Source organism: Tachyglossus aculeatus, chromosome 9 (genome assembly GCF_015852505.1).
Source record: "Tachyglossus aculeatus isolate mTacAcu1 chromosome 9, mTacAcu1.pri, whole genome shotgun sequence".
NCBI classification, from domain to species: domain Eukaryota; kingdom Metazoa; phylum Chordata; class Mammalia; order Monotremata; family Tachyglossidae; genus Tachyglossus; species Tachyglossus aculeatus.
This window is the reverse complement of record NC_052074.1, coordinates 51,091,533-51,118,095: the sequence shown is the minus strand read 5'-3', so window position 1 is coordinate 51,118,095 and position 26,563 is coordinate 51,091,533. Positions and strand designations below refer to the sequence as shown.

Below are 26,563 nucleotides of genomic sequence, written 5' to 3'. Positions count from 1 at the left end.
CACATTGATTCAATTTAAAATATTCTCAGAAGAAGGTAAAACTTCAGCTTTGATGTTTTCGTAAAATAAATCTGATGAAAAAACATTGTATGTTTTAAGTAAACTTGGAAGTCTAAATGTTTGCTAAAAATAAAATAGCAAAATGGCAAAGTGACTACAATACTCGGGTACTTGGTATAACTATTTGGAGAAAATTAATGCCTTCTTGAATTATATTGAAAATAATTTACCATATATTGTGGGCTTTGGTTTCACCTGCAAATTAGCTACATAACCAGTTTGATGTAAGCCTTGAATTTATGAATGGTAACTTCATTATTATCTTCACCTATACTAGAATTATGACCAATTCATAAATAGAATGCTGCCAACTTTCCTTTATATTTGTGTTGACATTCCTATCTTTTCCTCCTGAAATTTGTGGTGTAAAATAAAAAATGTGACATGAAAAATGAAGGAAAAATAAACAGTAAATATAAGGAAAGAAGGGAGCTTGGAATTTGCTAAAGATTACTGGATTATTGAAAGATTTGTCTGAAAGCCTTGTGTACATTTACCTTTTTAAAAAAAGTATTACAAATGTCTGAAAATAAAATGAAGAATTTGGACTGATAAACCTGTAAATATTTGGGGATTTTTTTTTCAGGTATCCCTCATTTCCTCAATTTTAACAAATCTAATTTTGATCGTGTAATTGTAAGAGTGGTTACAGTGGATCCTTACATGTAAGTTGCTTTCTTTTATTTCTTTGGTTTTTGACTATTGCATAAACATAAGTGAAATCACTTTGATATATTGAAAATGGATGTAACAGTACTAACTTAATACCTCATGTATTAAGTTACCTCATACAACTGAATAGGGAACAGTTCTCTCAGTTCAAAAGCCATGTCCATGATATATCTGGATAATTATAACCAAGCACTTCACAGACACAGGGATACCTTTAAGTGGTAATATCATTTATAGGTATGTACTATTCTGTCATACCCCTATTTTTTTTAATTAGGAAAATTTGAAACTTCAGAAACTTAGCCTTACATTTCTCTTTGACTTAAAGACATTTTTAAAGAACCCCACTATGGGGTAATATAACATTTTACTGAGTCTTTACGATTATAAAAGCAGGTTAACACATTAAAAAAACGTAAGGTGCATCTTTAAGGATTTTTTTTCCATTTTTCTTTCTTCCAGGGAGTATAAATTTGGCTCACATTTTTCCTTGAAATGTCTCAAATGGTCAAATGACTGTGTCCAAAACCATTGAAATAGTGTGAACTGTTTTAAGCTATTCATTTTAAAAGACTTGGTTTGGATAGAATATGCTATGTGGTAGTAAGGGACTCATTAAAGTAAGTTGCAATGAAAGGATTAATTTACTTGGCAAATATTATGTGCTGAACTAAAATGAAAAATTAGGCACAACAAATTGGGGAGTAAATAATCCCATTAAGCAGTGACATTCAAAAGACTTGCATAAGGAATATAAAATCACAGTACGTGCCACACTCTTGACTACTGTTTTCATTTTTCCATTTGAGAGTATTGGATTGTGAGGGGTTTTTTTTTGTTTGGTTGTTGTTGCTTTTAATGGTATTTGTTGTGCACTTACTGTATGTCAAGCACCGTTCTAAGCACTGGGGTAGATACAAGTTAATCAGGTCAGAGACATCTCTGTCCAAATGTGAGGCTCACAGTCTAAGTAGGAGGGAGAACAGGTATTGAATCCTCATTTGGCAGTTGAGGAAACTGAGGCACAAAGAAGTTCAGTGACTTGCCCAAGGTCACGCAGCAGGCAAGTGGTAAAGCCAGATTTAAAACTCAGGTCCTCTAACTCCCAGGCCCATGCTTTATCCACTAGGCCACAATGTTTCCTGTGTACACTTAAATACTATTTATACTTCTTGTTTTTGTTCAGCCAGAGTATGATGGCTATGAATTAAAATGCTTTTACCTTGTGACGGGATAGCTAGTGTGGTCCTCTATAAATGAAATATGGTTGTATCTCTTCACTGCAAGAACTAGATCCAAGAGACTAATGATCAGAATTTATTAATAAACGGGATGGTGTACTTTCATGTTTTCAATGTAGATATGTCAAGAGTAGGCACCTCTTATTCCTGTTTGGTACTGCAAATAACCTTCTGTTTGTCTTGACTGATTATCGAGATGATCACGAGGCACATTTTTGGGTTGGCATAGTGGCCAATATAGCAGTATTTTCCCTGAAAATGTGATGAACTTGAGTGATCATAATCCATAAAACACAAGACATTCAGTACTCTGCGTGTATGTGTACGTGTTCTTCCACATTTTGGTTTCAGGTGGATGATCAGGAAAGCTGGGCCATCTCCTACACCTTTTAAAATGGGTATTTGAAGTCTAGTCTGAAAAATAATCAGTAATGGCTACTGCTGTTGACCTTGTTGCTATGGAAACACCTTTTGAGCTTAGTGTTTTAAAAAATACAGCCCACAATTCAATTTCCTTTTCCACAACTCAAATTGCTACAAATTTCTGCTTTTGATATGATTTCAGATACATCACAGTACATTGACTCTTGGGGTTCTCTCTCAGACCTGATGTTTGGTTTTATGATATCTTTTTAACCTTTTGCTTCCTGAAATCCAAAATGGTAAGACACTATAATTGTCTTCCAGAAAACTGTGTTGGCATAATAAAGCAATAGCACAGCTATTTCAGACTCCCTATTTCAGTGTTGTGCTAACTGGAGTCAGAAGCATTTTTATTGCCAAAAAACCTTCATTATATCTTTTCTTCAGCTTCTCCTCCCCATCCTGGCCAGACTGATTGCATTGCCACCAAAGTGCTGTTCTCACACTCCCACGTAGGACAGTGGTTGACACAAAGTAAGCATTTAACATACTATTATTATTATTAATAATAGTAAGCAAAGAGATTACTTATATGTATGTAAAAATTATACCCAAAATCTCTCACTTTTTTTTTTCTATGCATCTCCTCACCCTTTATTCTCCCCTGTTCCTGATAGTCCATCTTTAGGTGCTCCTTAATTTTGTCAAAATTCAGTCACACCAGGAGCCCTCTCCTGCCTGTTCTCCCCTGTTGGTAGCAGATTGATGTTACCTAGGTCTCCACTGAGACCCTCCAAGAGTCTTGTTTCTCTCTCATATCATCATCCTCCCGAAGCCTTCATTCTAAGACAAATACTCCAATTTTGCCAGTAAGATCCTGAGCTAATGCCATTCCATTTGTCCACTGCCAGCTATGCCACCTCATTAGAGATTTTGCTTCACTGTGTCTTTTAAATGCTTATTCTGTACTCCTTATCTACAATTACTGCCTTTCAGCTCTCCATCGAGCATTTGTTTGGGCTTTGTGCTGCCATCTGCCTCCTCACATGTCCCAGCCAGTTAGGGCCAGCTGGGTTGAACATTGCTTCCATGCTCATAGTTTGATTGAATTCCAGGATCTCACCATCGGTGATCCTGTCTTCCTCCAGAATTATCGTGCATTAGAGTCACTGTTTGAACTGCTCTAGAAATCAATATGGCATCTATGCTATGTCTAGATCTTGAAGCCATAAAGGCGGTTACACAGTTTCCCCACATATCTTCAACTTGGACTGAATCGAAGTCTTAGTGACAACAAGCTGTCTAAAACTCCCAGTGTGTCCTACCTTTAACTCAGTTTTGCACTCCTTATTTATGTGTTATCCAGGCAACATAATTTAATTGCAACATTAACTCTGTTACTGATATTGATACTCGGTTTGGTATTAGTCCTGGGGAGAGTACAACAGAGTTCGTAGACATATTTCCTACTCACAAGGAGCAGAAAGGCTGAAGAATTCCTTGTTGTTTCCTTGAGCCTGGATGCATAGACTGGGTTAAGTATATTTCTTCAGTAAAAAAAGTTAGGTATGCCCTATCCTTGTTTTGTAAATCTATGAGTTTTTACAATCCTGAATTTAAATATTGGATCTTAAGTACAGGTACAGATATCCAAACAAAATTTGTGCTATCTCCTGCCTGTTTAGAAAGTTCAACAAGTTGTCTCTGGTTGTGTGGGGTAGAAAAGGCACTGAAAGTATCAAGAACCATGTGGAAACTGGGAGAATCAATCAATCAATCGTATTTATTGAGCGCTTACTATGTGCAGAGCACTGTACTAAGCGCTTGGGAAGTACAAATTGGCAACACATAGAGACAGTCCCTACCCAACAGTGGGCTCACAGTCTAAAAGGGGGAGACAGAGAACAGAACCAAACATACCAACAGAATAAAATAAATAGGATAGAAATGTACAAGTAAAATAAATAAATAAATAAATAGAGTAGTAAATATGTACAACCATATATACATATATACAGGTGCTGTGGGGAAGGGAAGGAGGTAAGATGGGGGGATGGAGAGGGGGACGAGGGGGGAGAGGAAGGAAGGGGCTCAGTCTGGGAAGGCCTCCTGGAGGAGGTGAGCTCTCAGCAGGGCCGAGAGCAGGGAGAAGCAGCCAATAGGTTAGATGGAAGTTGCAAAGACACGTAAAGGAAGATTTGTGAAAGTGGGCAGGTCTGTCTGTCATTGTCGGCTTATGGTGTGTCAGGGAACTGGGTGTCTTGGTTTACATCCCAGCCAAATTAGACAACTCCAGGGGTGTGTCTGGGTGAGAAGGTTGGTGCTGTATGCTCTGAACAGTGCCTGAGTTTCAAAGAAAGAGGTTGGACAGATGCCATGAAGAAATGTAATGTTAATGTCTGATGTTTGATCTTAATGTCTGATGTTCTGGGAGGTTGAAGTAATCACCCTGAAGCCTGTTTTCATAAGCCCTTTAAGGCTTAAGAAATTTTGGGAAGGCAATGCATCCTACCATTTCCCTTTATTACTGTTGAGTTGGGGCAAAAAGGAGTTGGTTCTTCCTCATCACCGGGCCTGGTTTCCTAAAACCTGTGGTCACTCTGTAATTAAAAGCAGCCAGGTATGTTATCTTGGAGTAGAGAATCTTAAGGAAAATTTCTGAGATTTGAAGATGCTTCAGTCTGAATTTTAAGATCTCCTCTTGATAGGCGTGTGTTCTTTTTAGGTAGGGACAGTATTGTGTTTGGTGAGAATTTGTGGTGCGTTGGGTTTATTTAACATAGCAAATACCCAACTTCCTCAAACAAAACAGCTGGAGTTGAACCAACATGTACGAGGCATCCATCTTCAAATACTGCAAGGAAAACCGGTTGGGGTGGAGTAGAAAAGGAAAGTCTCCTGCACCATGTCTGGACAATCAACAAAATCATCCTGGGAAGTGAGAAATTGGAAGCCATCAGCAAGAACATATCAACCTTTCTGTCTGCCATGATGGAACTAAGAAAACTGTGCATTAAGAGGGAAGCAGCTGTAAATTAGCCAAGCTAAGCCACTTAGGGCTTTAGTTTTATGGAAAAGATCTGGCATTGCCCTCATTAGCAAATCTGTAGCCAGTGGACATTGAGCCCTTTAAACTAGATTGTTGACTTACACAGATTTAGCTGTTTGGCTTACACCTAAGACACCGGGAATAGTTTTGTGCCAATCAGGGTTTTTGGGTTATTACTTCACTCACGAAGGGGGTGGAGGCAGTTGGAATATCTGGAAAACCCAGGAACCTTGGGGCAGGAGCAGCGACCAGAGGCCTCATGGATGAATTGACGCCACCTCTTAGGTCCATTCAGGAGATGCACCCAATTTTAAACACAGCGACTGCATAATGTCTGCTCGTCTAGACACCATACAGAGCATAGGGTATCTCTCTTTTAAAAATGATATAAGCATAAAATGGTGGATGAATAGGTTTTCACAGCTGGACACAGATGAAGAAGGTACAGCATTTTATGCTCGTTCGTCCCCTAGACTGTAAGCTCGTGTGTATGGAATGTGTCTGTTTATTGTTGTATTGTACTCTCCAAGAGTCTAATACAGTGCTGTGACTACAGTAAGCATTCAATAAGTACGATTTAAAGAATGAATGCTTTGTCAGTGGAGACGAGATCCCTCTACTTCCTCCTACCTCTGCAAAGAAGGCAAGAAACTGATGCTATTGGTGGTTAAGTGCTTGGTACAGTGCTCTAAACATAATGCTAAATAAATACCATTGATTGATATTATGGGGGTTTGAAGAAGAGGCTGCTTTTTCTGGCAACAGCCCTAGCAGTGTGTTGGTCTGGGAAGCAAGGAAGATTGCATTTCCTGCATCAGGTGGTGGGGTGGAAAAGGAAAGCTCGTTGTGGACAGGGAATGTGTCTGTTTATTGTTGTATTATACGTCCCTCGTGCTTAGTACAGTGCTCTGCACAAAGTAAGCGCTCAATAAATTCAATTGAATGAATTAATGAAAACAGCTACAGGATTCATTCAGACTGTCAGGTCAATCATCCAGGGATTGATTATCCAATACTGAGTAAACCAGGCTTCTTATTCCTCATGTTCCACTCTTCAATGGCCTTACGCCTGGTCGCTTTGGCGCTGGCTAGCACTCTGTTCTAGTTTGGAGGAGATAAAAGAAACAGATATTATTTATTATTGTGTTTTTTTAAGGGGCGGATAGTGACGAAATTGAAACTAATGACTAAAATGTGATTTAACTTGTGTTGGTGCCCAACTCAGGAGGGAAATGTTAGTTGTGCTTGGAGTTTGGTTGATTTTCTGTTCACCCGAAAAATGGAAAGAAGGCTCCAAAAGCAGAAAACAAATGGTTTTGAAATGAATGGCTGCAGCAAAGCCTTTCAGGTGAGGTCTGCTCTAGGCCAGAGGCCATAAAACAGAGATATTCCATTCTTTTCATGGAAAAGAGATACATTGGTTCATGGGGATCGGTTGTTCATATCTGTATAGCTTCTACCTGAAAATCCATATGTGCACGTGCTCTCTCTCTCTCTCTCTCTCTCTCTCTCTCCTATAGAACCCACCATTATTGCTTTATTTTTGTTTTGGAATCAAAGGAGTCTGCTTGGGTAGGATTGAGACCATCACTCAAACTCACAGGGCTCTGACTCAGAGCTTGTCACAAGCGCATATTTCCACAGTACGTTTGTGTTGAGTACACCAGGTAAATCAGTCAGTGGTATGTATTGAACACTATACTAAATGCTTGGGAAAATACATATCAATAACAGATCAATAATTAATAGAAATTCCCTGCCCAGAAGGAGCTTAAAGTCTAGAGTGGGAGACAGACATACGTAACTTCTGATAGCCTCTAGAAAATGCCAGAAAATTCATTTAGCTGTATTTAGCTTTCAGCTACCTTTAACTTTAAAGGATGGAGGGGTGGAGCCGGGATTAGAACCCAGGTCCTCTGACTCCCAGCCCCGGGCTCTTTCCACAAGGGCCACAGTGCTGCTCCATGATGATGCCTTATTGCCAGCTATATTGAAGCCGTCCTTATGTTGGGGAAGAGTTTTGATAAACAAGGGATACCAGAACTTGATGTCCCATAAATTAGTGTTTTGTTTCCTCCTAGGGCGCTAAAACAGATAACTGGCTAAATGGCATATTAGTTTGGAGCCAGATTTAATCCAGCGATTACAATATGGAGTTTGAAGTAGCTTAATTTCCAATAGACTCCAGGGCATGGTTAGCTGTTCCTGCATCTGTTTCAGCTGAAGAGTTCTTAGCAGCTTCAGTTGGTTGCCTCATCCGTCCTCTCCCAGCCCTTCAGGAACTGTTGAGATGGAGTTACTCCACCCTCAGACCACCTGAATGGCCTAGCGGGGAGAGGGGAGGGAAGCAGTAGTCATGGGATGGGCAGTTCTAACCATAACTAACCTACCTATTTCAGGCAGAGTTTGAAAATAAATCACAGATTGCAAACCTGTAATACAAACACAGCATCATCTGTGATTAACATTGTGTACACTTGCTATTGATGGAAATATTCTAAAATGTCAAGTAAAGTTTTTGTAGCTTTTAAATACAGCTACAGTGCTTATTGAGCACTTAGTACAGTGCTCTGCACACAGTAAGCGCTCAATAAATATGATTGATTGATTAAATGGCAATTTGTTAACTTTCACCTCTTTTTAAGAAGTATCAAAGTAATATTTCTCCTTGCTTTTGTTCCTTTTTGGCTTCCACACTGGTCATCTATTTTAATTGTTCTAGAGACTCTTTTATCCAAGCACTTTTGTCCGTTGTTTCATTTAATTGGCTCTTTCCAACTTCTATCACCTTGTGCCTTTATAGCTCTCCTGTTTTCTTTTTGGATCTTCTTCCTTCTGCACTTCCTTTTTGGCCCAGTAGTGAAAACACTGGGATGGGAAAGTTGGGCTCCATTATCTGAAAAATCTGAAACTTAGTGGGGTGGGGGAGGGTAAAAAAGGAAAAATCACTTCCCAGGTTTTGTCCTTGAAGCCTGGAACAAGTGGATTATCAACTCATCAGGAAGAGCCTTTTTGAATATGGGAGGATAATATGGTTTATGAGGATGCCAACTTGTACTTCCCAAGCGCTCAGTACAGTGCTCTGCACACAGTAAGCGCTCAATAAATACGATTTGATTGATTGATTGATTGATGCTAATGTGTGGAAGTGCTGCCAGAGAAAAGGAAACAGCAGGTGGCAGCAGTTGCCACACAAAAAGATGGGAATTGCAGTAAGTTGATAAAGCAGCGTCAGCCTCTAAAAAGATATTTTATCTCTGTGCTGTCGCATGTTTTCAAGAGGCAGGATAATTCAGCCCCCTGATTTAACCTGTCGAAAGGGTAAGTGGGTTGACATAGGCCCCCTAGATGCAGCAAGCTTTGTGGAAAAGGCAGCCAGGAGATATTGGAGAGGGAAAAAAGGGCTTTTTGGGGCCTATTTTGTTCTCTCTGGGCAGGAGTGGCGATGCCTTACAGGAGCTGGAGTACTTGTTTGATTCGATCAGTTCTAATCTCTTAGCAATAATAAGGGTTTGTTCTACTAAAATGAACGTTTGTTCTAGCCCGAAAACAGAAGACACCTGGGTATTTGCAAAGTCAAATGCAGTCCAAGCAGCCGGAGTTATATCTTTCGGTGAGTTAGCAGTTCCAGAGATCTTTGTTCACTTTGCAACCTTCTGCACAGTTAAAAGCTACTCTGAGAAGCAATATTGCCAAGCGAAAAGAGCACAGGCTTGAAATTCAGAAGGCCAGGTTCTAATCCCTGTCCTACCACTTGCCTGCTCTGTGGTCTTGGGCAAGTCACTTAACTTCTCTGTGCCTCAGTTTCCTCCTCTGTAAAACTGGGATTAAATACCTGTTTCCCCTCCTCTTAGAATGTGAGCCCCACGTGGATCAGGGATTGTGTCCAACCTGATTTTCTTGTATTTACTCAGTACTTAGTACAGTGCTTGACATGTAGTAAGCACTTAAATACCACAAGGTTTTTTTTGGTATATATTTACATGTCTGTAGAGCAGATGTCCAGTTTTTCAGCCTTACTGTGAACGTGGCTGACTGAATAAGAGGGATAACAGATATTGAATCTTCATCCTACAGTTGAGCAAACTGAGGCACAGAGAAGTTAAGTGACTTGCCATAGGCCATGCAGGAAACAAGTGGCGGAGCTGAGATCTCAACCGAGAACTCGGACTCTCAGTCCTGAATTCTTTCAAATAGGCCATGCTGTTTCTAAGACTTAGTGGTCATGCTACTTATCTTGAAATAAATCCTTTCCTTAAACTCCTGCTCCTTCATTTCTTATTCATTCAATCATATTTATTGAGTGCTTACTGTGTGCAGAGCATAGGCTTAGGCCTTATGTCCAAAAGGTGGTGTGAAAGTTCTTCCAGATTCTTGTGGCATCTTGTAAACTGGCTGGCTCCAAAGTCCTCCAGGCTTGTGCCTTTAATACATAGTATAATACGTTCTCTGCCTACAAGGAGCTTATGTTTTAGAGGGGGAGATGCACGTTAATATAATATTACAGGTATGTAATAATAATAATGGCATTTATTAAGTGCCTACTGTGCGCAAAGAACTGTTCTAAGCACTGGGGAGGTTACAAGGTGATCAGGTTGTCCCACGGGAGGCTCACAGTCTTCATCCCCATTTTACAGATGCGGGAACTGAGGCTCAAAGAAGTGAAGTGACTTGCCCAAAGTCACACAGCTGACGTGGCGGAGCCGGGATTTGAACCCATGACCTCTGACTCCAAAGCCCAGGCTCTAAGTGCTGAAGGTGGTATGAATATCAGGTGCTTAAAGATCTAAGTGCTTAGATGCCACAGAAAGGAAAGGAAGCAGGGGTAAAGAGGGCATAATTGGGGAAGGCCTCTTGGAGGAGATGATTTGAATAAGGCTCTGAACATGGGGAGAGTCATGGTCTGTTTTATGTAGAAGGGGAGGGAGATTCAGGTCAGGGTGAGGATCTAGGAAAAGGGTCAGTGATGAGATCAAGGGATTCGTATAGTAGACCTCTGACCTTGAGCTCTTAGAGCTATCCATCACAGGAGCTCAATGTTTTGGAAATGCTGGTTGACAGGAAAGTCCTAGCATGTTATAGGGCCTAGGGAGAACAGGCAAGCTCACTGTGGGCAAAGAATGGATGTGCCAGCTCCCAAGTGCTTAGTACAGTGTCCTGTACATAGTAAGTGCTCTATAAATGCCATTGAGAAGCAGCATGGCTCAGTGGAAAGAGCCTGGGCTCTGCAGTCAGAGGTCATAGGTTCAAATCCCGGCTCCACCAATTGTCAGCTGTGTGACTTTGGGCAAGTCACTTCACTTCTCTGTGCCTCAGTTATCTCATCTGTAAAATGAGGATTAAGACTGTGAGTACCACGTGGGACTACGTGATCACCTTGTATCCTCCCCAGCGCTTAGAACAGTGCTTTGCACATAGTAAGTGCTTAATAAATGCCATCATTATTATTATTATTGATTTTGAGAGGAAAGAGCATTACCCTGACTTATGGACAACATGTGATAAGAAGTCTTGCATATCTGATGGGAATCATTCAGAGCCTTAATGGAGTCTACAGATAAGACTTAGCTTCTAGACCCAATCTTGACCATCCCTTAAGGTCTGAGAAATACTGCTCCGGGACCTCGCTGCTAAAAGTAGAGTTAATTTGTGGCTTATTGACTACCCAGCAATAAATATCTCATTACACTCATTCTATGTTTGTGTGTGTGTGTGTGTGTGTGTGTGTGTGTTGCAGCCTTCATCTGTCATCATAATAGCTTTTTAGTTTATGGATCTCTAGAAGAACCAACAGTAGCTAAGTGGACCCAGGTCATTCATGTGTCAGTCTTGGTATCTGCATTTATCAGTTTGCTGTTTGCTACCTGTGGGTTTCTGACATTTACAGGTTATACCCAAGGTACAGTAAAAGTATATTTATTCTATTTCATTGTTTAGCTGATGCAGGTTAACATTTTCTTCTTTTAGTTCCAATGACATGGTAAAAATGAGCAGGTTTCTGCCCTTTTTTTCTTGAAGAGAGTTATGATGGGGGTGGCACACACACCTCCTTTTTCCCCTAAGTCAGGACTGAGCAAGAGGAGAGGTTTCATAAAGAAGGAAGGCAAGGAAACACCCAGGAAATGGAAGGAAATTTGGAATCCTTCCATCCTGTATTGAGGGAGATGGTGAACAGCGGGCTGCTGTGTATCATCAATAAGAAGGCCAGGTTTTGGCTCTACCTGTTGTCTGATTGTGAAACAACCTCTGGCCTCCGTCTTGCTATCAGTGACCGACGATAAGATCTCTCCAAAACATGATGCATCCATGAAAAGCTCTGAAGGTGGGGAGAGTGTGTTCCATAATCCATCCTTCCCTGTAATCCATCCTTCATCATGCTGTCCAGTCTCACCCAAACTATGGACATTAAGAAAAAAAAAGTATGTTTTAGGAAGTGTTTATTTTAAGAATTGCAAATTGATTCATCAACATATAATATCCAATTATCTGGAATTTTGAGTAAAATCAGTTAGTGAATGATTTGTAAGGTATGTAGAATTAAAGACATTTTTTTAAAAAATAGAGGGGGTTTCCCAATCAGACAATAGCTCTGATCTGGCCTTCCAGGTCTGGCTAGAGGTAATGATACTTCACTCAGTCTTGAAATAATAATAATGATGATGGCATTTATTAAGCGCTTACTATGTGCAAAGCACTGTTCTAAGTGCTGGGGAGGTTACAAGGCAATCAGGTTGTCCCCAGAGGGCCAACAGTCTTCATCCCCATTTTACAGATGAGGTAACTGAGGCCCAGAGAAGTTAAGTGACTTGCCCAAAGTCACACTGCTGACAATTGGTGGAACCGGGATTTGAATCCATGACCTCCGACTCCAAAGCCCATGCTCTTTCCACTGAGCCATGCTGCTTCTCTAACGGTCCTTGCTTGCTTGGGCCTCACTCTGATGCTCTTGGTTTTTTTTTCCCCTGCTTTGGTCTGTCTAGTCTTGTGGAGGACAAACCTTTAAATATAAAGGGTTTATAAAATATTTTGGCATGCAGTTAGTATTAGAAAAGTAAATTTGCGAGTAAACACAACGTGCACAGTAAGAAAATGATCAAAATGTGAAACAAGATTGTTCTTGCAGAGAAGCTAGATGAGTCCTTAGGTAGAAAAGGTCTAGAACAGTTTGTCTTTGTTATTCTGAGTCTAGGTGGGTGTTTCTGTATTATGGTTAGAGAGGCAATGCCTTGTGTCACCCAGTATTTGTCTACCTAGTGAATTCACTCTGCCTAATGAGTAATTTGTAGATTGAAGAGTAAGACCAAGAGCTGTTTTTGCCCAAAATAGGCTTTGCAGTTCTGTTAGAACAATAGGGGATTGTAATCTGTTGAGCCCTGAAGTTATTTTAATCAGCTGGTGGCAGGTGAAAAGTTCAGAATTTTTTTTTTCTTGAGGGAAATGATGGCTAAAGATGCAGTGTAGCCTATTGGAAACAGGACAGGCCTGGGAATCATAGGATCTGGGTTCTAATCCCGGCTCAGCCACTTGCCTGCTATGTGACCTTGGGCAAGTCACTTAACTTCTCTGTGCCTCAGTGACCTCAGCTCAAAAATGGGGATTCCAACTGTGAGCCCCTTATGGGACATGGACTGTGTCCAACCTGATTATCTTGAATCTATCCCAGAACTTTGTATGGTGCCTGCCACATAGTAATACCATTATGGCATTTGTTAAGCGCTTACTATGTGCTAGGTACATAGCTAAGTTTTGGGGTAGAAACCAGCTAATCTGGTTGGACACAGTCCATGTGCCACAGAGGATTTACAGTCTTAATCCCCATTTTACAGATAAGATAAAAAATCTCCTGGGGGAGGTGTCATTTCATAAGGACTTTGAGGAAGTTTATGATTTCCTTCAGCAAAGCAATACTCCAGAAGAGGCCACCGCAGGGGCATATATGTCTCACAATGGAAATTCTAGGATTTTCATTCATGTTCCTTATTGCCATAGATTAGGGGAAAGGTCCAATACCCATTTTCAGGGAACCAACAATTCCATTTTAGTCCCTTCAATTTTGCCAAACCACCTTCACACAACTATTTTGGTTGAACAGACATGTAGAATATATGTCTATGTCTTTCATTTGTATGTATTTGTGTCAGTCCTTTCTCCCTTATCATTTGGAAACCAGTTCTCAGGGCTGAAATTTTTAATGTCTCTGTAACTTCCATGACCTCTGACTAATGATCTGCCATGACACAGGGCAGAAGCCGAACCAACATGTTGACTTTAGTATCTTTCTTCTCACAAAAAGAGCTATAGAACTAGGTTTAAAGGATTGAGGATTGCATTGGAACTTTCTTGTTTGTCAGTCAAAAATGACCTTGGCTTTCATCAGTTAACGTATTTGGTGCTTCAAAGAAAAATGTAAAGGGCATTTTTTTAATGTAAATTAGATAGAGTATGATTTTATGTAGTTCTCCATCTGTGTTGAGTAAAAACAAGTGACTGAATGTCTTTGGAGCTAGAAAATACATGTATTTTATAAACTAGAAAAAGACTAAGGGGCCCAAAAACCAGCCCCCGTAATATTATTTAACTGTCCTTTTCTTCTGCGATTTTTATCTCTTTTTTAAAACTCCTGGGCAAGTCTTCTAGAGAAGCAGTGTGGCCTAATTAATAAAACATGGACCTGGGAGTCAGAAGGACCTGGGTTCTAATCCCGGCTCTGCTGCTTGGCTGCTGTGTGAGCTTGGGCAAATCACTTTACTTCTCTGTGCCTCAGTTACCTCATCTGTAAAATGGGGATTAAGACTGAGTCCCATGTGGGGCAGGGACTGTGTCCAACCTGATTAGCGTATATCTACTCCAGCGCTTAGCACATGGTAAGCGCCTAACAAATACCACGAAGTCATGTTGCCTCATTATTCGTAGTTGTAGTAATAATAATACTTGTTCTTCCCAAGCGCTTAGTACAATCAATCAATCAATCGTATTTATTGAGTGCTTACTGTGTGCAGAGCACTGTACTAAGCACTTGTGAAGTGCAAGTTGGCAACATATACAGACGGTCCCTACCCAACAGTGGGCTCACAGTCTAGTACAGTGCTCTGCACACAGTAAGCACTCAATAAATATGATTGATTTATTTAATAATAAAAATTGTGGTACTTAAGTGCTTACCATGTGCCAAGCAGTTGGGTAGATGCAAGTGAATCAGGCCCCACATGAGTCTCTTGGTAGGGGTTGTGTAATCTCCATTTTGCAGATGAGGGAACTGAGGCACAGAGAAATTAAGTGACTTGTCTGAAATTACCCAGCAGGTTAAGTGGTGGCACTTTGACTCCCAGGCCTGGGCTCTTTCCATTAGGCCACACTGCTTCTCTAGATTTTTCTTGATATCTTTGACATTAAACATGCATTGAAAATAGCAATTTACTCAGGGTATCAGTGGCCTGTCATTTCCTTTGGGGCTAATCCCAGCATTACAAAACTAGTACCGTCCTTGGTGGAAGCCTGTGTGCATTTTGCCAACTAATTAATAAAAGAATTGCCAGAAGTGTCTGGCACATGCTTGCCAAGACTAGTGCATATTTGAAATTCCTCACTGTGGATTTCGGCTTGTGATCAGATCCTGTAATGCAATATACAGGAAATGCAATTTTCCAGATGTACAGATCTACTCTTCCTTTTGGGACTGTTCTGATTCTAAGAATAGTATTGCGAAAGGAAACTTGTTCTTAACTAACAATTTTTCTTGCTACATCTGATTTATGTATGAATTGAAACAAAGACAAGTGTATTTTTACTACTGAAAAACTGTATGGGGAATTAGTTAAGGATAAGAAAACAGTAGACTCTTCCTTCTGGTTTCAAATCCAATGAATAACATGTTCTAGTGTTTTGACTTGGGCCAACTGGAAATAGGTGTGACAGAAAATATTCTAAGTTTACTTTTTGTGATTGTCTTTAAATTAATAGAAGCTTTGGGTTTCCGTTAATATTCTGTTTTCACTTTAATGCATTAAGGTAAATTCCCTTTCATCTCCAGGAGATTTACTTGAAAACTATTGCAGAAATGATGACCTTATTACATTTGGAAGGTTTGTTATGGAATCACTTAATTTTGACTTACCCAACTGAATGTTTTGTGACCAGAGAGGTGAGCATTTACGGAAGTTTCTCCAAGCCTACTTTGAACACGCAGTATCACTGAGAAATTAATTTGAGAAATATTTGCCTAATTTAGTCAATGGCCTAAATACATCAATGTAGTCAGTTTATTCCCCCCTCTAATAGTATTTTTTAAAAAATCTGTAAAGCACCAGTAACTTTAAATAAATTTACATTCCCAGCTCATCATTTTAATTATGAATAGATGAATAACCAGAGTTTTTAATGGAACATTTTTGAGTCTTGGGTTGTGGAGACATTAAATGCAAATATTTATTCTGATGCATTCCCGGGTAATTACTAGTCTGGAACTCAACGCTCCCTAAAAACAAAATTCAAAAGGTAAGGAGTGCTTAACTGTATTTTTGAAATTATTTTTCTAATTAGATGTTTTACCAGTTGCATAATCTTAAGGCTAAAATCGGCATAAAACAGAATTTTTTCACCAGTGCAGGATTAAATAACTGCAAGTGCTTTATCCATCCCTGTGGACTCTGCCCATTGAAGAAGCAGATCCATCTGAGCCGAAAGGCTCAGACACATGCCTGTTTTGGCAAACTCTTATCTGAAAGCAATTTGTGAAACGAACTGCAGCTCAGGTTACTGCCACTATAGTCCTCAACAACAATGCATGGGACGTTTTAGAATGAGAGAAGATTTGATTCTAAGATGGAAAAAAAGACTTAATTCTTTCCTAGTCAAGTTGAGAAACATGGCTTGCCAATGTTCCATTATGCAGTCAGCTAAAAATCCCCCTGTGTCCCTGTGGGGAAAATAGGACTCTGTTTTACAGAAAGTCTTTCAGAAATCCGGCTGGGAAAGGCTCAGAGTTGGGGTTTGTTTCCAGAGGCTATTTGTACAGGACTCTGGTTGAATAAATCTAATATACCCAAGCAAACAGCCTGCATACCTTAGGCTTGCAACGTTGCATACATGCCCCCTAGTCAAATGGATACATATTTGCTACCTAGGCAAGGGACACGGAGATGCCAGAGGAGATCTTAATAAATACGTAAATGTAGAATACTAATAATACTTTTTTAGTATTACACCACCTGCTTCCAGAGATATCCCAGAAGGTAGTATTTACACGGCTGGAGAGATCTGATTTCTAGATAGGTCTGTGCATTCACTCTTCCAAAGCTGCCTGAGGGGTTTGGCGACCTTTCATCATCTCAACAGTAGTTTAGATCACCGGTGAACCTCCAGATAGTAGACATACCCACTAGCTGCCGCTTCACAAGCCTGATGCACATTTCTGAGCAAAGTGCTGGTGAATTTTATGTCTGACCCCAACTGGATGACAACTACTTGAGTCATTCTAGCCCTTTCAATTTGCACTTACTAAGTGCAGAACACTAAGTGCATAGGAGAGTACAATGCAATAGAGTTGGTAATAATAATAATGATAATGCTGGCATTTGTTAAGTGCTTAATATGTGCCAAGCACTGTTCTAAGTACTGGGGAATGCAGGGTAATCAAGGTCCTCCCACGTGGGGCTCACAGTCTTAATGCCCATTTTACGGTTGAGGGAACTGAGGCACAGAGAAGTGAAGTGACTTGCCCAAAGTCACACAGCTGGCAAACGGCTGAGTTAGGATTAGAACCCATGACTTCAGACTCCCAAGCCCAGGCTCTTTCCACTGAGCCACGAGACGTAATCCCTGCCCAAAAGGAGCTTACGGTTCACAGGAGGAGATATTAAATAATAATAAAAATAATCAAATTGGTTAAGCTCTTACTGTGTGTCAAGCACTGCTGTAAGTGCTGGGGTAGATGCAAGCTAATCAGGTTGGACAGAGTTCCTGTCCCATATGGAGCTCACCGTCTTAATCCTCGTTTTACAGATGAGTTAACGAGGCACAGAGAAGTTAAGTGACTTGCCCATGGTCACACAGGAGACAAGTGGCAGAGCTGGGACTAGAACCCATGTCCTTCTGATGCCCAGGTCCATGCTCTATCATCATCATCATCAATCGTATTTATTGAGCGCTTACTGGGTGCAGAGCACTGTACTAAGCGCTTGGGAAGTACAAGTTGGCAACATATAGAGACAGTCCCTACCCAACAGTGGGCTCATGCTGCCCAAATAAGTGAAAATAGGTTACAGATGGGGAAAATAGTAGAGTGTAAGGATATGTATTTAAGTGCTGCAGAGCTGACTGCAAGGGTAGAACAAGGTAGAAGAAAATCCCTTATTTACATCTATGTCTCTATCTCATACTCCTAAAATTGCAGCTTATGGAGCGCCTATTTAGTCTCTGGAACAACTAGAGAGCTATCACCATTAGCCGCAATTAGCCAAACTTTGGTGATTGAGGGTTTTCCCCGGTTCACCTCCTTCCACCGTAGCTGACCCTTGCTTGACCTAGAGAATTCTTTTTAAGAGAAGCGTTGATAATTCAGTGTACCATTAGTTGAAGCAGGGAGCACAGACTCAATCTCTTGAACACGTACAATTCCCCCATTCCTTAAATTCTAAAATAAGGAATGATTGTCAATGTATGATTTATAACTCGAAAGGTTTTGGATAACAGACTAAGCATGAGCCAAAATTATTTAAATGCATATCTTATAAAATCCTGGGTTAAATAGGAGTTTAGCACGTAAACTTCCCAAGCGCTTAGTACAGTGCTCTGCACACAGTAAGCACTCAATAAATACGATTGAATGAATGAATGAATAGGAACCATGAGGTAATCTTCCCCTTATACTAAACATCGGTCAGCCCTTTAATAGTAGGGTACTCGAACCACAGAGGAAGATGGTGATTTAGGGAGGGAGAACCTCACAGATTACTATTGGTAAAAAGATAATTTCTTCAAAAAGATAAAAGAATTGGGTAAAGATAGATGCAAGGTGACCTAACTAAATGAAAAGTGGCTGTACACAGAAGGCATCAAAGGTTTTCTATCCCCATTGAGAAAGAACAAATGATTAAGAAAAAAGACTGAATAGCTCTAAGAATCATAGTTTGAATACCAGGAAGAACTTATAATGTCAGTCACAGTCATGCAAGGTTGAACAACTAAAGGGGCTTGAGAAGTCTTCTCCATGCCTTCCAAAATAGCAGTGACACCCTGTTGTACATCATTTTATAAGTGGACTAGATAATCTTCTGGGGGCTCTCTTGGCATAGATAATCAAACACTAGTATGTAAATCTCTGTATGGGCCTCTCATATGAGCCACTTGAATGCCATAAAATACAATGAAATGGGTTTACCGTTGATACTTTATAACTTTTACAAATATTATATGAGTCTTCTGGGGGAGAGAGCTGAACATTCTTGGGATAGTTTTTTTTTAATATAAATAGCTGTAGGGTTATTCTTTATGTTGTGCAATACGGTAAACTCACTTGAAGAAGTCTTAGAGAAATCTAGTTTTGCATTTGTTAAAATTGGCTCTCCTTAATTTAGGAATGCACAGACGGCCTCACTTTGAAGAATGTTCTTAAAAATAAAGTTGATTATGGTGTTTTCAAAGCAGGGATGGACAATTATTTGGACTGAAAGACCATTTAATGAGTTGGAATAATATGAGGGTAGCCCAAAATATTTGACATTCACAATACCAATCAAAAGTTATGACACATTGTGGAAAGAACCCTTCATTTTGTTTACAAAGTTACAACTCCTGTAAATGTACTAACAAATTTGAAGTATCCTCATATGCAGAAATTTTATATAGATTTTGGCTTTTCTATATAAATAGTGGTGACAGAATCAATTTAAGGGCCAGATGTGGTCTCTGATCATATAATTCTCCAGCCCTGGATTAAAACAAGAGTGGATTGTTGGGTAGGTGTATTTTACATGCTGTGTGTAAAACATGCATGCTGCCTCTTTAAGAAACAAAACAAAACACCTTTTCTTTGGCAGGTAATATCCACTGTGTGTTTTGGTGGGAACCTGACAGCAGTTTTCCATATTGCAGTGACAGCAGCTATCATTGCCAGGGCCACCATCATATCTTTGGCGATTGATTGCCTGGGAATAGTATTAGAGCTCAATGTAAATGTCTTTTAATTATCTCCTGCAGCATTCGGAAACACAATATTGTTAAAATTTACATTTAGCAAAGATGTGTTCTTATTAATGAAGGAAGCTATTTCCAATAAGCAGTGAAAATTGATTTTGGATTGGCTCTGATGTAAGTAATGAACAGGGACTAGAAAGAGCCTAAAGTCTAGGTGGCATAGAGACTTCCAAGATAGGTTTTTGTGGACATTAAGCTATCTTTCCCAAGCACAGGCCTACCCAAAGAGACTGGCTAAAAAGTGAATGAAATGGTTAATAATTGGTGCTAAAGACTATGGAAATTGTAGAATTAAAAAGCACTATTTTCTATAAAGAACACTGCTACAGGTCTAGCGCAGATAGTAATTCATTCATTCAATCATTTATTGAGCGCTCACTGTGTGCAGAGCACTGTACTAAGTGCTTGAGAAGTACAAGTCAGTAACATATAGAGATGGTCCCTACCCAACAATGGGCTCACAGTCCAATCCGGATCTGCCATTGCCTGCTGTGTGACCATGGGCAAGTCACTTCCCTTCTCTGTCCCTCAGTTTCCTTATCTGCAAAATGTGGATTCAGTACCTGTTCTCCCTCCTACTAAATTGTTAGTTCCATGTGGGACCTGATTATTAATTCATTCATTCATTAATCATATATATGGAGTGCTTACTGTGTGCAGAGCACTGTACTAAGCACTTGGAAAGTACCGTTTGGCCATTGTACTTATTATCATTATAATTATTTGGCAATTATCTTGTATCTACCCCAGCACATATTACAGTGCCTGACACATAGTAAGCACTTATATACCACAGTTATCTGGAGCTCCAGACCGTCCATCCAGTTTAACATTTTAGTACCTTAAATATGTAGCTAAATTGAGAATTGAGCAACTACTATGATTACGGAAATCAAGGAGCCTTACTAAGAAGGATTAAAAACCTTAAATCAATTTAAATCACTTTACCACCTAATGATAAGAATTATGTCAACATCAAGAGACTAACGTTTTAGTACAGAACCAAGAATTATCAATAGAGGAGTAACATTTGAGAAAGCGAATGTGAGAAGAAACAGCAGGAAAAAAGTGACTAGCAGAAATGTGTTGGGTTAGGCATTGTTCTGCCCCAGGAACTGGGGAGAAAATGTTTCAAAACAGGGTTAATGTATTATGGGTTGGATTAATTCTGCACAGGAGAATGCTCTGTCAGGCTTTGCTCTCCCTTTCTCCAGTGTAATATTTTGGCCACAAAATCCAATTCTCTCAACTAAAAAGATGCATAAAGCAAAATGGTGAATTGAGGTATTCCCCCACCCCTCCACCTCCCCAGGAAGAATCATGAAGCATCTCTGTTCAGTTTAGCCCAAACTTCACAATAGAGAAGTAGCTGCAGTAATTGGCCCCTGTGGAGGGCTTATGCCTATGGACAGAAAATGGACCTAGTAGAAAGTTGAAAGTTTCCTTGAAAGTTCCAACAGAGGGAATAAAGATCGCTTTGTCCAGCTATGGCCTGGTATAGAATTTCCATCACCTCAACAAGTAAAAAGTACTTCAAATTCCAAAAGTCTCTCGAAATGGTGTTAAGACGATTGCTAGTGCCTGCAGGACTGATCAGCCACGATTCCCAACACTGAAGACTCTAGAGGCGGTTGTCACAACTGACAGCCTTTTGGTGAGGCTTATTTGCTGGCTTGAGCGCCTTGTGATTAGGGACCTGCAGACTTATCGTGTAGCACATGCCCTGGAGCAGGCATCCAAGCCGAGTTAAGCAGGAAACAAGGGAGCCAGTACCCTGACCTTCCACCCCTTATGGACTCTCCCTGTGCCACATACACATTCAGCGTTCACCCCGGCTAAAGTCGCCCAATGTATTCTCAGTCCTTTCTCCTGTCAGCTGGGTGGAGATGAGCTTCATTCAGTCACACCTTACTGACCCCATTTTGTCCTTAGGAACCACACACTGGTCTTTCACATCTTGTGTATCTGCTCTCAAGCTGTTCATCTGAATCTTGCTCCCTTTATTCATCCCCCTTCCCAGCCCCACAGCACTTCTGTACAGTTCTGTAGTTTATATTAATGTCTGTCTCCCTGTCTAGACTGTGAGCTGCTTGTTGGCAGGGAATGTGGCTGTTATTGTGTTGAATTGTACTCTCCCAAGTGCTTAGTGCAGTGCTCTGCCCACAGTAAGTGTTTCATAAATACAATTGAATGAATGAAAATCAGAAGACTTGCAGAAGTGCTTAAGTACCTCAAGGCCCTATTCTAACCCCAGCCTGCCAAAATGTTCCAGGTCACTAATCCAGCGTGACTCAGTTGAAGTGATCTGAATCAGATGTCTCCACCCTTATGCCTCAGCAGCTGCTTGGCTAATCCTTCAAAATGCATGTTCCTTAATTCCTGAGTTATCTCTCACACCTGAATAGTTTCCCTTATCCACAGAGTGTCTAAAAGTGCATATCATTCCTACCATGTGGAGTTGTCAATGCATACTGTCTGGGCAATTAACCAGATACCTATTAATAATAATGATAATCATGGTATTTGTTAAACGCTTACTATGTCCAAAGCACTGTTCTAAGCGCTGGGGAGGTTACAAGGTGGTCAGGTTGTCCGACAGGGGGCTCATAGTCTTAATCCCCATTTTACAGATGAGGTAACTGAGGCACAGGGAAGTTGTCACTTGCCCAAAGTCGCCCAGCTTACAGTTGGCGGAGCTGGGATTTGAACCCATGACTTCTAGCTCCTAAGGCCGTGCTCTTTCCAGTGAGCCACGCTGCTTCTCGTGCATGAAAAATACGCTCCCACTTTTGACATTGAAACCATAATAACAATAATAACAAATGTGATTTTTAAGCAATTAATATGTGCCAAGAGCTGAGGCAATCCGATTAGAGTCAGTTTCTGTCCCACACGTTAAGATTTGATTTATTTTTTCATTTTCCCTTACCAAACTCGATAAGCCATTATTTGCATTAATTTTTCAGGAGCATATTTACCAAAATTAATGTACACTATATCCCCCCAAAAGATCTGGGTAATAAATACTGGTTTAATTACAAACGTTTGCCTCCAATAATTTCATGTCAATGCTGGAAGTAAGCCAGACTGGCTAGATCCCAGCTCCAGGATAAGAAAAAAGTTCTGGCACAGCTATTCCAGGGTGGCAGGCCTCACCTTCTTTTCCCCGCTTCAAATTCCCTTTGCCCCCTGAGGCAGATGCTGTTGCCACCACCAACCACCTCCTCAGAAAGCTTTGTTACAAATGATCTGATTTAATATACACCTTAAGGATGCACATATTTCTATTTTTTTTAAAAAAATATGGACTATATTTTTTCTAATCTTGCCTTAAACTACATTCATTTCATTCTGAGTCATTAGTTTCAATAGCTGATTATTAGCATGCATCAAGTTCATTGAGTCTTAAGTGTATCATATTCCTAAATGGCATTATTTAACATCTTCATTTTTTTCCCTCTCCTGTATGATTTACCTGAAGCTAGTTTGGATTCGGAAATGAGTCATTCTGTTTCATCTCTTCTGTCTCTTCTAAGAGAATAAATGTGCCACATTTTGCATCTTATTAGTACATCCTGAGCACAGATCATCCCCTTGCACTCAAGAGGACAATTCCTTTAAAGTCTTTTCACTCACCTCAGATATTCTCTTGTCCCTAGGAGAGGGTTGAAGGAAGCGATCTCCTTCTTGCCAAATCTAATGGACTCTTTCGGGGACTTAATCCTCTTCAACCTCTCAGCTGCCCAAGCAGCATGGCCTAGTGAATAGAGTACGGGCCTAGGAGACAGAGGAACTGGGTTCTAATCCTGGCTCTGCCACTTGTCTGCTGTATGACCTTGGGCAAGTCACTTCGCTTCTCTGTGCCTCAGGTACCCCATCTGTAAAATGGGGATTGAGACTGTGAGCCCCACATGGGACAGGGACTGCGTCCAACTGGACTTGCTTGTATCCACCCGAGCGGTTAGTACTGTGCCCGGCACATAGTAAGCGCTTAACAAATACCGTCATTATTATTATTATTATTTGAAACTGCGGACCACTCTGGAAACACTGTCCTTTTTCTGAGCCATCCCTTCCCTGGTTCTCTCTCGGGGTGACCTTTCTCAGGATCCTTTGCCAGCTCTGTCCTCTTCCTTCACTCCCTCAAAGTTCTCTGCTCAATCTACATTTAGGGGAGTTCATCTGCTCCCCTAACTTAAACTACCACCTCGCCATGAATAACTCCAAAGTGTCTACCTTGCTAAGCAACCTCCTTCCACCTCTGCTAACTTACATTGCCTCCTGCCTCCAAAGATGTCTCTACATAGATGAACCACTGGATGGGATGAATGATAAAAACATTTCCATATTTACCTTCTGTTTTTGCTTGCAACACTTGACTCTTTTATGGCAACAGTTCTGTGTATGAGGGCGATGGAGGGGTGCGTGGGAATAACTGGAGAAGTAATTATTAAAGCCATGATCGATTTGTAGGAGAGAGAGGAGGGGGAAAATGAGGGAGCAGGTTTCAAGAGGGTAGGGTGTGGAGTGGAAGAGGATGGGTACAGGGAGTGGAGAAGGTACCTGATCATTTTTGCTTCCAATTAAAGAGAAGGCTTCTGATGCAATAAATACACTAATGTAGCTATATTATTCGATATAGTTAAAAATTCTGGATAATCTTGCCCACCCCCCACAAAAAGGTAATTGACTTTGATTCAGGAAACAATTCCCCATTTATAACATTGTTCCTATGAGAAACTGGTTCCAACTTTGCTTTTGAATTGACAGAGTGTTCAGAACCCAATTCTTTCATAAATCCAAGGCTTTCCCTTATTAAAGGGTGTAAAATTTGTCAGATTGAAAGAGGGTGCCATTTTGTCTGGTTAGCTTTGAAGAACTATTACTGTATTTGAAAGAGACGTTTTAACGAATGCTGCTTTGACCTGAAAAGCTAAAGTTCTTTCTCAGACCAGCAATGACATTTAGAACACTTTTTTCACAACCAATGATTGTGATACAAATTTTACTAGAACTATACTATATCTTGGCAGCATCATCAGTTGAGAGAACTGCTTTAGGTTTAGCCAGAAAATAGTGCTGTTTCTTCTGTCTGAGGCAAAAATAGGAAACTACAGTTGAAGAAATCATAATAATTACTCATGCTTTGGAAAATTTCTAGATTATGTCAAAAATAAATATTGCACTCCTTTTTGGGGACCATTTGTAGGGCTTTTCAAGTGTCTTTTTCAGAGCTGTATGAGAAACTTTTGCAAAATGTCTTCTTTCCTCCAAAGGACTACTTAAGTATTTTATTTAAGGAAACATGATTTACAAGTTTCTTATAGATAAGTGGTTATTTCTAATTAACTAATCCATTCAGCTACACTCAGCTCTACCAGAGTGTATGTTTTCATTATATGTTTTGGTTCTAATATGATGGCAGAATTAGGGGACAGTCTTCCAACAATGTGCATCTGTCTTGAAAAAGTGCAAATAGGTTTTTAGTTCATTCATTCATTCATTCATTCATTCAATCGTATTCATTGAGCACTTACTATGTGCAGAGCATTGTACTAAGTGTTTGTGTTCATTTGCCCAGCATTGAGCATGGGCTAGTGATAATAACATTAATAACTGTGATATTTAAGTGCTTACTATGTGCCAAGCATTGTGGTAAGTACTGGGGTAGATATGAGCCAATGCAATCAGATATAGTTTCTGTCCCATGTGACCATAGCTCACTGTCTCACAGGGAGGGAAAGTAGGTATTTAATTCCTGCTTTACAGATGAGAAAATTGAGGTACAAAGAAGTTGAGTACAAAGTGAGTTTTCCGTATTGTGGGGAATCTGCCAGAATGCAATGCCTGCATTATAGGAGTACTGAAATAATTTATAATAAATTATGCTGTACTTTGTAAGCAATATTTTTCAAATCACTGTATTTCTCATCTTTATCTCACAGGGTGTCCTCTGCGCGGCTCCACTTATTTTTATCATCCCATCAGCCTGTTATCTCAAGTTCTCTGAAGAGCAATGAAACCTCTTTGTTAAGATTATGTCCTATTTGATGCTTATTGTTGGTGCCATAATGATGGGAGTTGGATTCATTATGGTTGTCATGCATCCTCAGGACTGCAGCCATGGGAAAGAAATGTTTTATTGCTCGTCAGAAAACTTCTCTTTTCCCAATATATCATTTTCTCATTTTCAGCCATCAAAAGAGCCTTCAGTCTTAAACATGACTGCCTTCCAATGAGTTGACTGCTAATATAAATGTGAGAAAGTCTTGTTCTTAAGTAGCCCAAACTTTGAAACTCTCAAGTTATACTCATACTTGTTTTATTCTCTTAGTGTTTGGAAGATTCTTTTTATAAAGGCTTCAAAACTACAATTAAAATTTTGATTTCTTTACAATCCTAAGGTATCGTGAAACATGAATATGATCATTGTATATGAATACGATAATTGTGACTTTTTCTTTTAAAAATAGTTCACTGGTAGGAAGTAGAATTCTTGAGCTTTTAACTAGGACACAAGGTATGCTTTGTAAAAAAAACCCATCAGAGCACATATTTTTTGTTTTCCGTATATTGATATGATATTGATATGCCCCAGTCTATCAACCTATCTGGCAAGGGAGCCATTTTGAGTATTTTAATAACTGTGGTGTCTGTTAAGCATTTACTCTGAGCCAAGCAGTAAACTAAGTTGGGGAAGATACAAGAAAATTAGATCCGATACAGTCTCTGTCCCCTAGGTGTCGAATTCCTATTTTATAAATGAGAAAACTGAGGCATAGAGAAGTTAAGTGACTTGTCCAAAGTTACACAGCAGAAAAGTGGTGGAGTAGAACTTAGAACCCAAGTCTCTGACCCCTACACCTGAGTTCCCTCCCCTAGGCCACACTGTTTCCAATTCTCCCCTCCCTAAGAAGAAATTCATTTTCAAGATGCTACAGTCTGTGCCAGACTTCAGTGATGTGGCACTGAGACTGATGACCAC

At 40.1% G+C, this 26,563-nt stretch overlaps 1 protein-coding gene across 1 annotated transcript in view; it reads left to right on the top strand.

Moving 5' to 3' along the window:
* SLC38A11 (solute carrier family 38 member 11) overlaps positions 1–25,857 on the top strand; it is a 30,570-nt gene extending 4,713 nt beyond the window's left edge. The window contains 8 exon segments of the mRNA XM_038751847.1: positions 647–683; positions 686–725; positions 8,928–8,998; positions 11,123–11,284; positions 15,416–15,479; positions 15,481–15,526; positions 19,422–19,553; positions 25,524–25,857. Of these exon segments, the coding sequence (XP_038607775.1) occupies positions 647–683; positions 686–725; positions 8,928–8,998; positions 11,123–11,284; positions 15,416–15,479; positions 15,481–15,526; positions 19,422–19,553; positions 25,524–25,817 (846 nt within the window). The 3' untranslated portion in view covers positions 25,818–25,857.
* Positions 25,858–26,563: the final 706 nt, after the last annotated feature.